The following is a 13,765-nucleotide window of genomic DNA, read 5'->3' on the forward strand; positions in this document are numbered from 1 at the left end:
AATGTTGTATTGTAGATATGTAGTGGTAGAGTAGTGGTGTAATAATGTGTTGTATGTTGTACTGTTTTATAAAAAAAAAATTGTGATGTAATCGCTTTAATCTTGTTTGGACGCCAGGAAGAGTAGCTTCTGCCTTGGCAGGAACTAATTGGGATCTTAATAAATACAAATACATACACACACACACGCACACGTACGCACACACGCACGCATGCACACATGCACGCACAAACTCAAACACACATCGCATGCACACACAATATTGTCTCAACCAGCTTCTCTTTCCTCTCTCTCACCTGACAGAAGATGAGCATGTTCCAGATTTTACAGCCTTTCCTATAGGCCGTCAGCTTCTTTTCAATCTCCTCTGTGATTGGAGGGAACGAAAGAGAAAGAGGGATAAATGTTACTTTTCTGCTGTCATAAGACGGGAGAGAGGTCACATACGGTTCTATGGACAGGATCCTTATTCAGTGCACGCTATGAATCTAAGAAAACAACACACGATCTACTTACCAATGATGTCATCGAATGTGGCATGTTCATGATCCTACAGAAAAAGTTAAAATAGGAGGACACAATAAGACATCTATAAGACAGTTCTTACTACTGGGGTGGTTTAGGGTAAGCAGTCGATATTTTCCACATGTACTGTTTCCATTATATATTTATTTTATTATTATTATTTTTTTTTTTTTACCTTTACTTAACTTTATTTCATTATGAAGTGTAGAAGAGACTCTCTAAGGTATTATCATAACATACAGTAGGAGTCACGTAACGGATGTGTAGTTGAGAGGGACTCACATAAAGGATGGGGATGATGGAGGGATCGTCCCTACGGATGATGTTAGGGACATATTCAGCCTTCGGGACCTTGGAGGATATCAGCTGGAAGAAGACAGACAGACAGTCTCAACTTCTATACCAATGTCAATGAAAAGCTGTCTACAATGGGTACATTATATACTGTAAGAAATATCGTAATAAGAATGGAAGTAGTACAAATCAAAAGTCAGAAACCAGTCTACTTAGTGCTATGATATCAGTTTAAGGTAGTATAGTATAGCATAGAGCTAGAGACATATTCTACTACAGTTTACACTTTCTATTAATAACAACACACTGTTAATAACTATTAATAACAACACACTGTTAAAAACTATTAATAACAACACACTGTTAAAAACTATTAATAACAACACACTGTTAAAAACTAATAATAACAACACACTGTTAATAACTATTAATAACAACACACTGTAAATAACTATTAATAACAACACACTGTTAATAACTATTAATAACAACACACTGTTAATAATCATTAATAACAACACACTGTTAATAACTATTAATAACAACACACTGTTAATAACTATTAATAAAAACACACTGTTAATAACTATTAATAACAACACACTGTTAATAATAATGAATAACAGCACACTGTCAATAACTATTAATAACAACACACTGTTAATAACTATTAATTACAGCACACTGTTAATAACTATTAATAACAACACACTGTCCCCTCCTCTCCTTGCACTGCTATGAGAGGCTGACTAACTGGTCTCTTAGGTGACCTGAGCATCTCACCATGATTTTCGGTGGGATGAAGTCCTCTCCCTCGCAGGCTGCTCTCTCCATCTCTCTCTCCTCCTCCCAGTCTGCATCCTCCTGGGATCCTTCATCTAGAGTCCCTGAGGAGGACTGCAGGTCCCCACCTGACACACACACACACACAATCAAACACACACATACATGCACACACACACACAAATGCACACATAGTGGGGGAAAGATGAAAGGATAGCAAACAAACTATTAAAGGAGAGTTTGCAATCAGAAGCAGCGCAGCTGGAAGCTGACTGTTTAAAGAGAGAACATAGAACAAGCATCATAGAGACACACAGATGAAACAGAAACATTATCTCTGCCCTAGACATCAACATCAATAAAGGCAACAGAACAAATGATCTCTTCCCTAGACATCAACATCAATAAAGGCAACAGAACACATTATCTCTACCATAGACATCAAAATCAATAAAGGCAACAGAACACATTATCCCTTCCCTACAAATCAACATCAATAAAGGCAACAGAACACATTATCCTTCCCTAGACATCAACATCAATAAAGGCAACATAACAAATTAACTCTTCCCCAGACATCAACATCAATAAAGGAAATAGAACACATTATCTCTTCCCTAGACATCAACATCAATAAAGGCAACAGAACACATTATCTCATCCCTAGACATCAATATAGGAAACAGAACACATTATGCCTTCCCTAGACAACAACAGCAATAAAGGCAACAGAACACATTATCTCTTCCCTACACATCAACAGCAATAAAGGAAGCAGAATACATTATCTCTTCCCCAGACATCAAACATTAATAAAGGAAACAGAACACATTATCTCTTCCCTACACATCAACAGCAATAAAGGAAGCAGAACACATTATCTCTTCCCCAGACATCAACATCAATAAAGGAAACAGAACACATTATCTCTTCCCTAGACATCAACATTAATAAAGGAAACATAACACATTATCTCTTCCCTAGACATCAACATCAATAAAGGAAACATAACACATTAACTCTTCCCTAGACATCAACAGCAAAAAAGGACACAGAACACATTATCTCTTCCCTAGACATCAACAGCATTAAAGGGGACAGAACACATTATCTCTTCCCTAGACATCAACAGCAATAAAGGAAACAGAACACATTATCCATTCCCTAGACATCAACATCAATAAAGGCAACAGAACACATTATCTATTCCCTAGACATCAACATCAATAAAGGAAGCAGAACACATTATCTCAACCCCAGACATCAACATCAATAAAGGCAACAGAACACATTATCTCTTCCCTAGACATCAACATCAATAAAGGAAACAGAACACATGATCTCTTCCCTAGACATCAACAGCAATAAAGGAAGCAGAACACATTATCTCAACCCCAGACATCAACATCAATAAAGGCAACAGAACACATTATCTCTTCCCTAGACATCAACATCAATAAAGGAAACAGAACACATTATGCCTTCCCTAGACAACAACAGCAATAAAGGCAACAGAACACATTATCTCTTCCCTACACATCAACAGCAATAAAGGAAGCAGAATACATTATCTCTTCCCCAGACATCAACATTAATAAAGGAAACAGAACACATTATCTCTTCCCTACACATCAACAGCAATAAAGGAAGCAGAACACATTATCTCTTCCCCAGACATCAACATCAATAAAGGAAACAGAACACATTATCTCTTCCCTAGACATCAACATTAATAAAGGAAACAGAACACATTATCTCTTCCCTAGACATCAACATCAATAAAGGAAACATAACACATTAACTCTTCCCTAGACATCAACAGCAAAAAAGGACACAGAACACATTATCTCTTCCCTAGACATCAACAGCATTAAAGGGGACAGAACACATTATCTCTTCCCCAGACATCAACATCAATAAAGGAAACAGAACACATTATCTCTTCCCTAAACATCAACAGCAATAAAGGAAACAGAACACATTATCCCATCCCTAGACATCAACATCAATAAAGGCAACAGAACACATTATCTCTTCCCTAGACATCAACAGCAATAAAGGAAACATAACACATTATCCCTTCCCTAGACATCAACAGCAATAAAGGAAACAGAACACATTAACTCTTCCCTAGACATCAACAGCAAAAAAGGACACAGAACACATGATCTCTTCCCTAGACATCAACAGCATTAAAGGGGACAGAACACATTATCTCTTCCCCAGACATCAACATCAATAAAGGAAACAGAACACATTATCTCTTCCCTAAACATCAACAGCAATAAAGGAAACAGAACACATTATCCCATCCCTAGACATCAACATCAATAAAGGCAACAGAACACATTATCTCTTCCCTAGACATCAACAGCAATAAAGGAAACATAACACATTATCCCTTCCCTAGACATCAACAGCAATAAAGGAAACAGAACACATTATCCCTTCCCTAGACATCAACATCAATAAAGGCAACAGAACACATTATCTCTTCCCTAGACATCAACATCAATAAAGGAAACAGAACTCATAGACAACAGGTTGCAGAGAGACATGGACACAAACATGGAGATGAAAGACAGAACATGGAACAGACAAGCACATATTCAGACAGACCCTGGACACAAACAGTACAGGCGTAAAGAATGGACAGAAACAATAGAGTGTTACAGTCTGACGTCAAGAGGACGAGGACAAATACAGTCAGGGTCAAACAGTCTGTACAGGAGAGCTTCTTTCAAATGATCACAGAGAGAGAATGTGTGTGTGTGTGTGTGTCTGTGCGTGTGTGTGAGTGCGTGCAGGTGCGTAGTGTAGGTACGTGCTTTTTCATGTTTGTGCGTGCCTGTTTGTGCCTGAGTAAAATAATTTAAAAAATAATGTACATGCTTGTGCCGAGTATGCTTGAGTGAAGGTGTGTTTGCGTATGTCTCCTTGCACGTCAGCGTGAATGAGTGAGTGTGTGTTTAGTATGTGTGTGGACTCACTGTCTCTGGAGCCATGGAGAGAGTCAGGCTTCATGGGGATGGGGTCACTCCAGGAGCGGTTGAAACTCTTGGCTCGGCGGTCGGCGTATGCTGATGAAGGAGTGGAGGAGAATGAAAATGAGTGGAGGATGAGGAGGGTGGGGGTCACACACACTTTCCCTAATCAACCCCATACACACACACGAGCCCAAAACACACAAATCTATATTCTCCTGAAGTGTACACTCGTTCACTAGTATTGGATTGGTGGGGGCTAGAGGGAGATTTTACCATACTTTCAAATCAGTAAATGGAAGTGAACAAGTGCACACTTTGGGAGGCAGTAGTGATAATTGGGACAATACCACTCAACGCAGACGCCAACACACACTTCCCAAATGTACAACAGATTCAGTTTCATTCAAATCAGCGCCCCTGTTTGGATGAAAACAGTTTAGTTGTATTCCTCTGACCGAGTCATCATAACGACATAGTGGCACTGAGTGGGTGAGCATCTGGTGTTCCATCTCACAGCTGGGGCTGGCGTATCCAAACCACCCAGTCACTTAACGCCTGCTAATAAGGCCCATTTCTCTACCAGCTTCTTCTAACAAGACATCCTACTGTAAAAACCCTGCTAATATAGTCCATTCCTCTACCAGCTTCTTTAACAAGACTCTGTAGCTCAGCTGGTAGAGCACGGCGCTTGTAACGCCAGGGTAGTGGGTTCGATCCCCGGGACCACCCATACACTAAAATGTATGCACGCATGACTGTAAGTCGCTTTGAATAAAAGCGTCTGCTAAATGGCATATTATTATTATTATCCTACTGTAAAACCCCAAATTGAAAGCTTTTATGCCATACAGTTGATTATCTTGATTCTTGGATCACTTTAAGGAGACCGGGAGTTCAGATCTCCTCACATATTTTATTATTTTCCAGACAGGTTTAAATCTAGAGGGGAGAATAGGAGGAAAGTGGTGGGTGAGGCGGGATTCGATGTGTCTAGGAGACTTCACTACTGAAGCTGCACCACGCCCCCGCACTGGACCACTGTCAAAGACAAGTGTTAGTTCCTCTCACTAGCTTGAACTAGATAATATGGAGCCATGCCAAACTTATTTTCTGAATGCATACATGTACCTTTAATCTACCATACAGTACATTCTATCCAGCGCATGTACTGTATAGGCTACATGCATTTAGCACAGCCACACTAATGAAGTCCACATAATAATAAGCTACGACGCCTCACTCACTAGTGAACTCACTCTGAGCCTTCATTCTGCGGCTGCCCACCATTCTCAGGTGCTTCCGGAAGTTTCTGTTGTAGAAAAAAAAAAAAAAGAGGAGAGGAGAGGAGAGGAGAGGGAGGGAGGGAGGGAGATGGAGGAGAGAGGGAAAGAGAGAGAGAGTGAGAAGAGAGAAGGAGGAGAGAGGGGAAGGTAGGAAAGAGAGGGAAAAGAGAGATGGAGGGGAGAGGGTTTCAGCATACAGGGCCAAGCGCACAGACACAGAGGGTAAAAGGAAGAAGAAGATTAACAGTTTAGTAACTTATCTGGACAGGAACGTGAAACAGCTTTTCAATCAATGACTGCTCATGGACTGGGAGATTGAGTGTTTGGAGTTATTCAGTCATATCTGATTCAGTTCAAACTCCCATGACCTGATTCAATTGCATCAGAAGAGATTAACTATTTTACAAAGGTTGGTCAGTCTGACTCATCCAAAGAAAAAAAGATCTAAAACATGGTGGAACTGTGAGAAAACCATCCAAGCTTGTGAAACATGTTTCTGTCTGTGATTCAGCAGTCATCCACTGACAAGCTCTTGAAAAAATAAAAAAAACATGTCAAGTTAAATGCTGACCACACCTGCCGCGTCGTGTGCGCAAGCGTTGCAAAATAAATGTACACGCACATGTTATTCAATCATTGCACACACACTGCTTGCACACTTCAACGAGCGTCTGCGTGGCCAGGCGCTAAAATAGAACTCAGTTCCATTTGTGATGCTCGACGCGCTGCAAGTCCTGCCTCTCCCATCTCCTCATTGGTGTTTAAGAGCATCTACCCATGTGGGTGATTGAAAGATGAACTGAGGTCTACGCTCCTGTCCAGTTGGTTGTGGTAATGCACCATAAAGTTGGTTGCCAACTGCCATATAAAGTCCAAAGAAGAAGAAGCCTGAAGGAGGAGAGAACTAGAAACTCAATCGGTTTACCCTTTTATCTGTGGATTAATTGTCAGAGTAGAGGACCTTTCAGGTAAAATAACAACCCAATGTTTATATCCCAGGACAAATTAGCTAAATTGCCACACATGTTTAATGGTTTTCGACCTGTCCCGAAGTTAATATAGTTGGTTCAGAGTTCATTTTGATATTTCAACCTGCGTGTCCTGATTGCATCTGGTGTGGGTGGACAAAATCAACATGCGCGCGATGGCGCGCGCGTGCTGTCTGGTCAGCATGTGAGTCACACAGAAAGTGTTTTCAATGTAGGACACTGTAGAGAAGATTTAGTAATCTGTAGAGATAACCTTGTTACCTGAGCCTGATACATTGCCTCCTCCTAACCATGAGAAAAACATCAACGTTTTATCTCTTTATTTCAGAGGCAATTAATAAAGGCCTTTCTCCTGAAACACATTCGATGATATGGTTTAAGGTGCAACTCATGTACGCTAAACCTCCTCTCTTTCTATCCCTGTCTCTCTGACTTAGAAGATGAAATTTGACTTAGAAGTTGAATACTGCCTTCCCTGTCATCCCTCATTACTACTCCTCTTTTCCACCCACTTCATCCCTTATTCCCTTGTCTCTCGCTCTACAAAGCTGGGTGTCTGGCATCACGCATCCATGGTTACAATTCATGTTGTGGATCAAACAGAGTCATTATGCATGTTTGTGTGCGCACGTGCAAGTTATTGTCCTCAGTTTACCCACAAACACTGCATGCCTTAAAGGATGAAAAGAGGGAAAGACAGGAAGTAGAGAGGGAAAAGGATAAGGGGAAACAGAGGAAAGAAACAGCCCCAAGTGGAACACAGTGGAAGAAGTGAAACAAGCCTAAAATAGTGTTTATCATAATTCATGAAGGTTTGTTTGTGCATGCCTCTGTGAGATGCTTTTAGCGCCATTGTCGCTTGTCTCTGTTTTAGAGTACTCTCTCAAAGTTATTTGTTACCATGTGTTTTCCAGCATGCAATACTGAACCTCTCTACTGTTGTAGTGGGGTCATTCTTGAATTGCAGTGGTAAATGCTGTCCCTTGACTTTGGTACCATGTGAAAACAATGACATTAACATGACATATAATACATTTTCAGTTTTATTACACTGTTATTTAATAAGAAAACATATGTATAATACAAAACATATATTTGTATGCATTGTAGAAACTACTGGTGGCTAGCAGATTGGCTTGTCCCCCTGGTGATGTGCAGATGTGTATTGACATTGGGGATCTATAGACATCTACACTACATGACCAAAAGTATGTGGACACCTTCTCGGTGTGGCTGAAATAGCCAAATACACTAATTTGAATGGGTGTCCACATACTTTTGTATATATAGTGGATCTATTATTTTGAATGCTAGAAAGTGAACAAAGTATGTCATATATTTTGTAGATCAGTAAAAACAAAGGCAATTTTTTACTAGTTTAATGTGTGTCCCTCAGTTTTATGTCATTGGTGTTATCGCTTTGAAAATCACTGATAAAAAAATATATACAAGGACCTTGAGCATTCTCTCCAGTGGCAAACTGTCATTTAGCTAATGACAACCTATGTCACAAATTTGAGGATTCCATTGCTAATGTGGTGTGTCTCAGTGGAGGCTGCTGAGGGGAGGACAGCTCAAAATAATGGCTGGAATGGAGTCAATGGAATGGTATCAACCACATGGAAACCACGTGTTTGATATGTTTGATACCATTCCATTGACTCCGTTCCAGCCATTATTATGAGCCGTCCTCCCCTCAGCAGCCTCCACTGGTGTGTCTAATTCCAAAGTGTCAAAATGAAGGGAAATAACATTGTTAGCAAAATGATTACTCATATCACTTTTGTAAATTATTTTTAAAGGTTTGATGACCTTAGATTTGAGCATTTGTAGCCTCCATTTTAGAAAATGTAACAAAACTGTATCTTTGCTGATACCCTCAATAGCTAGGTTTCCATCCAATTGGCGACAGATTTTCATGTGAATATTCTAAAATACACATAAAAACAACATTTTCCTACCAAAGAAGTGTTTTCATTAAATTGACTTGTTCCAGATAAAAGTATGTGCGTAAATATATAGTGCACGTAAAAATACCTTTTGCGGTTAAATTATCATGTACCAAGTAAAAAATACAAGTTAAATGGTATTTTCAATTCTACTGATGGTTTTCTCACAAATTTTTTTTGATTATTTAGCGAGTGTGCCCACTCTGGTATTGGCACGTGCGCTCTAGCCAATAGCACGCAGATGCAGATACTGTATCTGCACCCTGTTGGCTAGAGCTCACGTATCGCCTACATGATGAGATTATTATGGACAAAAGAGCAAGATTATTTTTATTTGTCAAACGGCAACCACGCATTGATGATCATGTCACCAGAATAAGACCCACGATATTTATTGGAAAGGAGCATCAAGCTCATCACCTTGCACTTTCACCACCCTGTGAAGTTCATCATAATGTATTTAATCTGTAGCCTAATAAATGCATGTTTTCTAGACAAGTCGTTGTGAGAGGGCCACACAACATGTCATCGTGTGACTCTAAATGTACTTCGATATGATGGTTATTATGTCAATAATATTTGTGCATAAAAGCGTTATTTCTCGCATAATTTGTTTACAGACACAAAAAGATCCCACCTTGTCTAGAGTATTTTGTTTTGTCGACATTTGGAACGTTTACAGAAACATTTTCTGTTTCCAACAGGCCTGTCATGTCATTCTTTATCCGACATCTACTTTACTCGCATAAAAAGGTTGGACGGAAACCTGGTTATTGGTGTTACTACTACTAGTGGCACAATGTTATCATAATGGTAAATGTGTATTATTTAAAGTAATTAAGCTATCATATACACTGAACAGAAATATAAATAAAGTGTTGGTCCCATGTTTCATGAGCTGAAATAAAAGATTACAGAAATTATTCATACGCACAAAAAGCTCATTTCTCACAAATGTTGTGCACAAATTTGTTTACATCCCTGTTAGTGAGCATTTCTCCTTTGCCAAGATAATCCATCTACCTGACAGGTGTGGCATATCAAGAAGCTGATTAAACAGCATGATCATTACACAGGTGCCCCTTGTGCTGGGGACAGTAAAAGGCCACTCTAAAATGTGCAGTTTTGTAACACAACACAATGCCACAGATGTCTCAAGTTTTGAGGGAGCGTGCAATTGGCATGCTGACTGCAGGAATGTCCACAAGAGCTGTTGCCAGAGAATATAATGTTCATTTCTCTACCATAAGCCGCCCCCAATGTTGTTTTAGAGAATTTGGACAACCGAAGAATTTCTGCACAAACTGTCAGAAACTCAGGGAAGCTCATCTGCGTGCTCGTCGTCCTCACCAGGGTCTTGAACTGACTGAAAAAGGTGGGCAAATGCTCACCTTCGATGGCCACTGGCACGCTGGAGAAGTGTGCTCTTCACGGATTAATCCCAGTTTTAACTCTACCATGCAGATGGCTGACGTATGGCGTTGTGTGGGAGAGCGGCTTGCTGATGTCAACATTGTGAACAGAGTGCCCCATGGTGGCAGTGGGGTTATGGTATCGGCAGGCATAAGCTACAGGCAACGAACACAATTGCACTTTATCGATGACAATTTGAATGCACAGAGATACCTGTGATGAGATCCTGAGGCCCACTGTCATGCCATTCATCCGCCGCCATTACCTCATGTTTCAGCATGATAATGCACAGCCCAATGTCACAAGGATCTGTACACAATTCCTGGAAGCTGAAAATGTCCCAGTTCTTCCATGGCCTGCATACTCACCAAACATGTCACCCATTGAGCATGTTTGGGATGCTGTGGATTGACATGTACGACAGCTTGTTCCATTTCCCGCTAATATCCAGCAACTTCGCACAGCCATTGAAGAGGAGTGGGACAACATTCCACAGGTCACAATCAACAGCCTGATCAACACTATGCGATTTAGATGTGTCGCGCTGCATGAGGCAAATGGTGGTCACACAAGATACTAACTATTCTGATCTACGCCCCTACCTTTTTTTAAAGGTATCTGTGACCAACAGATACATATCAGTATTCCCAGTCATGTGAAATCCATAGATTAGGGCCTAGTGAATTTATTTCAATTGACTGATTTCCTTATATGAACAGTAACTCAGTAAAATCTTAGAAATTGTTGCAAGTTGCGTTAATATTTTTGTTCAGTGTAAATTGATTTAGAATGGTAAGATGTACCCAAATACATTTAAGTACGACCCAGTGTGAATATCGTAATTAGCTAACCATGTTGGAAAAAACATACCTCATGTTGTGCTTTCTGTGTCCAGTTTATAATGATTATTCATTTTCCAAACTATTTTACTGAGACTGGCTTGCTAAGGCAACAAACGTAATTTGTGTTTTCTATACAGCTGGGTTTGAAATGAAATATTGTCAAGGTCTCTTACACAAATCAACTGGATGCCTGTGACGGCACGATGTGCTGCCTGAAATGAACATATTGTATGTTTTGGTGCTGACTGATATTATCCTTCAGACCTAGATTAATGAGGAAAGTTCCGGTGTGTGTGCGTGTTACTCTTACATTTACATTTACATTTACGTCATTTAGCAGACGCTCTTATCCAGAGCGACTTACAAATAGGTGCATTCACCTTATAGCCAGTGGGATAACCACTTTTTTTTGGGGGGGTTGGGGTAAGGGGGGGGTAGAAGGATTACTTTATCCTATCACAGGTATTCCTTAAAGAGGTGGGGTTTCAAATGTCTCCGGAAGGTGGTGAGTGACTCCGCTGTCCTGGCGTCGTGAGGGAGCTTGTTCCACCATTGGGGTGCCAGAGCAGCGAACAGTTTTGACTGGGCTGAGCGGGAACTATGCTTCCGCAGAGGTAGGGGAGCCAGCAGGCCAGAGGTGGATGAACGCAATGCCCTCGTTTGGGTGTAGGGACTGATCAGAGCCTGAAGGTACGGAGGTGCCGTTCCCCTCACAGCTCCGTAGGCAAGCACCATGGTCTTGTAGCAGATGCGAGCTTCAACTGGAAGCCAGTGGAGTGTGCGGAGGAGCGGGGGTGACGTGAGAGAACTTGGGAAGGTTGAACACCAGACGGGCTGCGGCATTCTGGATGAGTTGTAGGGGTTTAATGGCACAGGCAGGGAGCCCAGCCAACAGCGAGTTGCAGTAATCCAGACGGGAGATGACAAGTGCCTGGATTAGGACCTGTGCCGCTTCCTGTGTAAGGCAGGGTCGTACTCTCCGAATGTTGTAGAGCATGAACCTACAGGATCGGGTCACCGCCTTGATGTTAGCGGAGAACGACAGGGTGTTGTCCAGGGTCACGCCAAGGCTCTTCGCACTCTGGGAGGAGGACACAAGGGAGTTGTCAACCGTGATGGCGAGATCATGGAACAGGCAGTCCTTCCCCGGGAGGAAGAGCAGCTCCGTCTTGCCAAGGTTCAGCTTGAGGTGGTGATCCGTCATCCATACTGATATGTCTGCCAGACATGCAGAGATGCGATTCGCCACCTGGTTATCAGAAGGGGGAAAGGAGAAGATTAGTTGTGTGTCGTCAGCGTAGCAATGATAGGAGAGGCCATGTGAGGATATGACAGAGCCAAGTGACTTGGTGTATAGCGAGAATAGGAGAGGGCCTAGAACTAAGCCCTGGGGGACACCAGTGGTGAGAGCACGTGGTGCGGAGACAGCTTCTCGCCACGCCACTTGGTAGGAGCGACCGGTCAGGTAGGACGCAATCCAAGAGTGAGCCGCGCCGGAGATGCCCAGCTCGTAGAGGGTGGAGAGGAGGATCTGATGGTTCACAGTATCAAAGGCAGCAGACAGGTCTAGAAGGACAAGAGCATAGGAGAGAGATTTAGCTTTAGCAGTGCGGAGAGCCTCCGTGACACAGAGAAGAGCAGTCTCAGTTGAATGACCAGTCTTGAAACCTGACTGGTTTGGATCAAGAAGGTCATTCTGAGAGAGATAGCAAGAGAGCTGGCTAAAGACGCCACGCTCAATAGTTTTGGAGAGAAAAGAAAGAAGGGATACTGGTCTGTAGTTGTTGACATCAGAGGGATCGAGTGTTGGTTTTTTGAGAAGGGGTGCAACTCTCGCTCTCTTGAAGATGGAAGTGACATAGCCAGCGGTCAAGGATGAGTTGATCAGCGAGGTGAGGTAAGGGAGAAGGTCACCGGAGATGGTCTGGAGAAGAGAGGAGGGGATAGGGTCAAGCGGGCAGGTTGTTGGGCGGTCACAAGTCGCAAGATTTTATCTGGAGAGAGAGGGGAGAAAGAAGTCAAAGCATAGGGTAGGGCAGTGTGAGCAGGACCAGCAGTGTCATTTGACTTAACAAACGGATGTCGTCAACCTTCTTTTCAGATGCTTGGAATTTAGAGTGGTAGAAAGTGGCCTTAGCAGCAGAAACAGATGAAGAAAATGTAGAGAGGAGGGAGTGAAAAGATGCCAGGTCCACAGGGAGTCTAGTTTTCTTCCATTTCCGCTCAGCTGCCCGGAGCTCTGTTCTGTGAGCTCGCAATGAGTCATCAAGCCACAGAGCTGGAGGGGTGGACCGAGCCGGCCGGGAGGATAGGGGACATAGAGAGTCAAAGGATGCAGAAAGGGAGGAGAGGAGGGTTGAGGAGGCAGAATCAGGAGATTGGAGGGAGAAGGATTGAGCAGAGGGAAGAGATGATAGGATGGAAGAGGAGAGAGTAGCGGGAGAGAGAGAGAGCGAAGGTTGCAACGGCGCATTACCATCTGTGTAGGGGCAGAGTGAGTAGTGTTGGAGGAGAGGGAGAGAGAAAAGGATACAAAGTAGTGGTCGGAGACTTGGAGGGGAGTTGCAGTGAGATTAGTAGAACAACAGCATCTAGTAAAGATGAGGTCAAGCGTATTGCCTGCCTTGTGCGTAGGGGGGGACGGTGAGAGGGTGAGGTCAAAAGAGGAGAGGAGTGGAAAGAAGGAGGCAGAGAGAAATG

The 13,765-nt window shown here is 42.2% G+C and overlaps 1 protein-coding gene across 1 annotated transcript in view; it reads right to left on the reverse strand.

Annotated features, from left to right (window-relative positions):
• The window catches only part of LOC121557516 (NMDA receptor synaptonuclear signaling and neuronal migration factor-like), a 56,533-nt gene that overhangs the window by 9,307 nt on the left and 33,461 nt on the right, over window positions 1-13,765 (reverse strand). Inside the window, exons 7-12 of the mRNA XM_045227006.1 lie at window positions 5,846-5,898; window positions 4,593-4,682; window positions 1,603-1,730; window positions 808-891; window positions 517-550; window positions 297-367 (exon numbers count right to left, since the gene is read on the reverse strand). Coding sequence (XP_045082941.1) covers window positions 297-367; window positions 517-550; window positions 808-891; window positions 1,603-1,730; window positions 4,593-4,682; window positions 5,846-5,898 — 460 coding nt within the window. The remainder of the gene's footprint in view (window positions 1-296; window positions 368-516; window positions 551-807; window positions 892-1,602; window positions 1,731-4,592; window positions 4,683-5,845; window positions 5,899-13,765) is intronic.

Source organism: Coregonus clupeaformis, chromosome 18, assembly GCF_020615455.1.
Source record: "Coregonus clupeaformis isolate EN_2021a chromosome 18, ASM2061545v1, whole genome shotgun sequence".
NCBI lineage: Eukaryota > Metazoa > Chordata > Actinopteri > Salmoniformes > Salmonidae > Coregonus > Coregonus clupeaformis.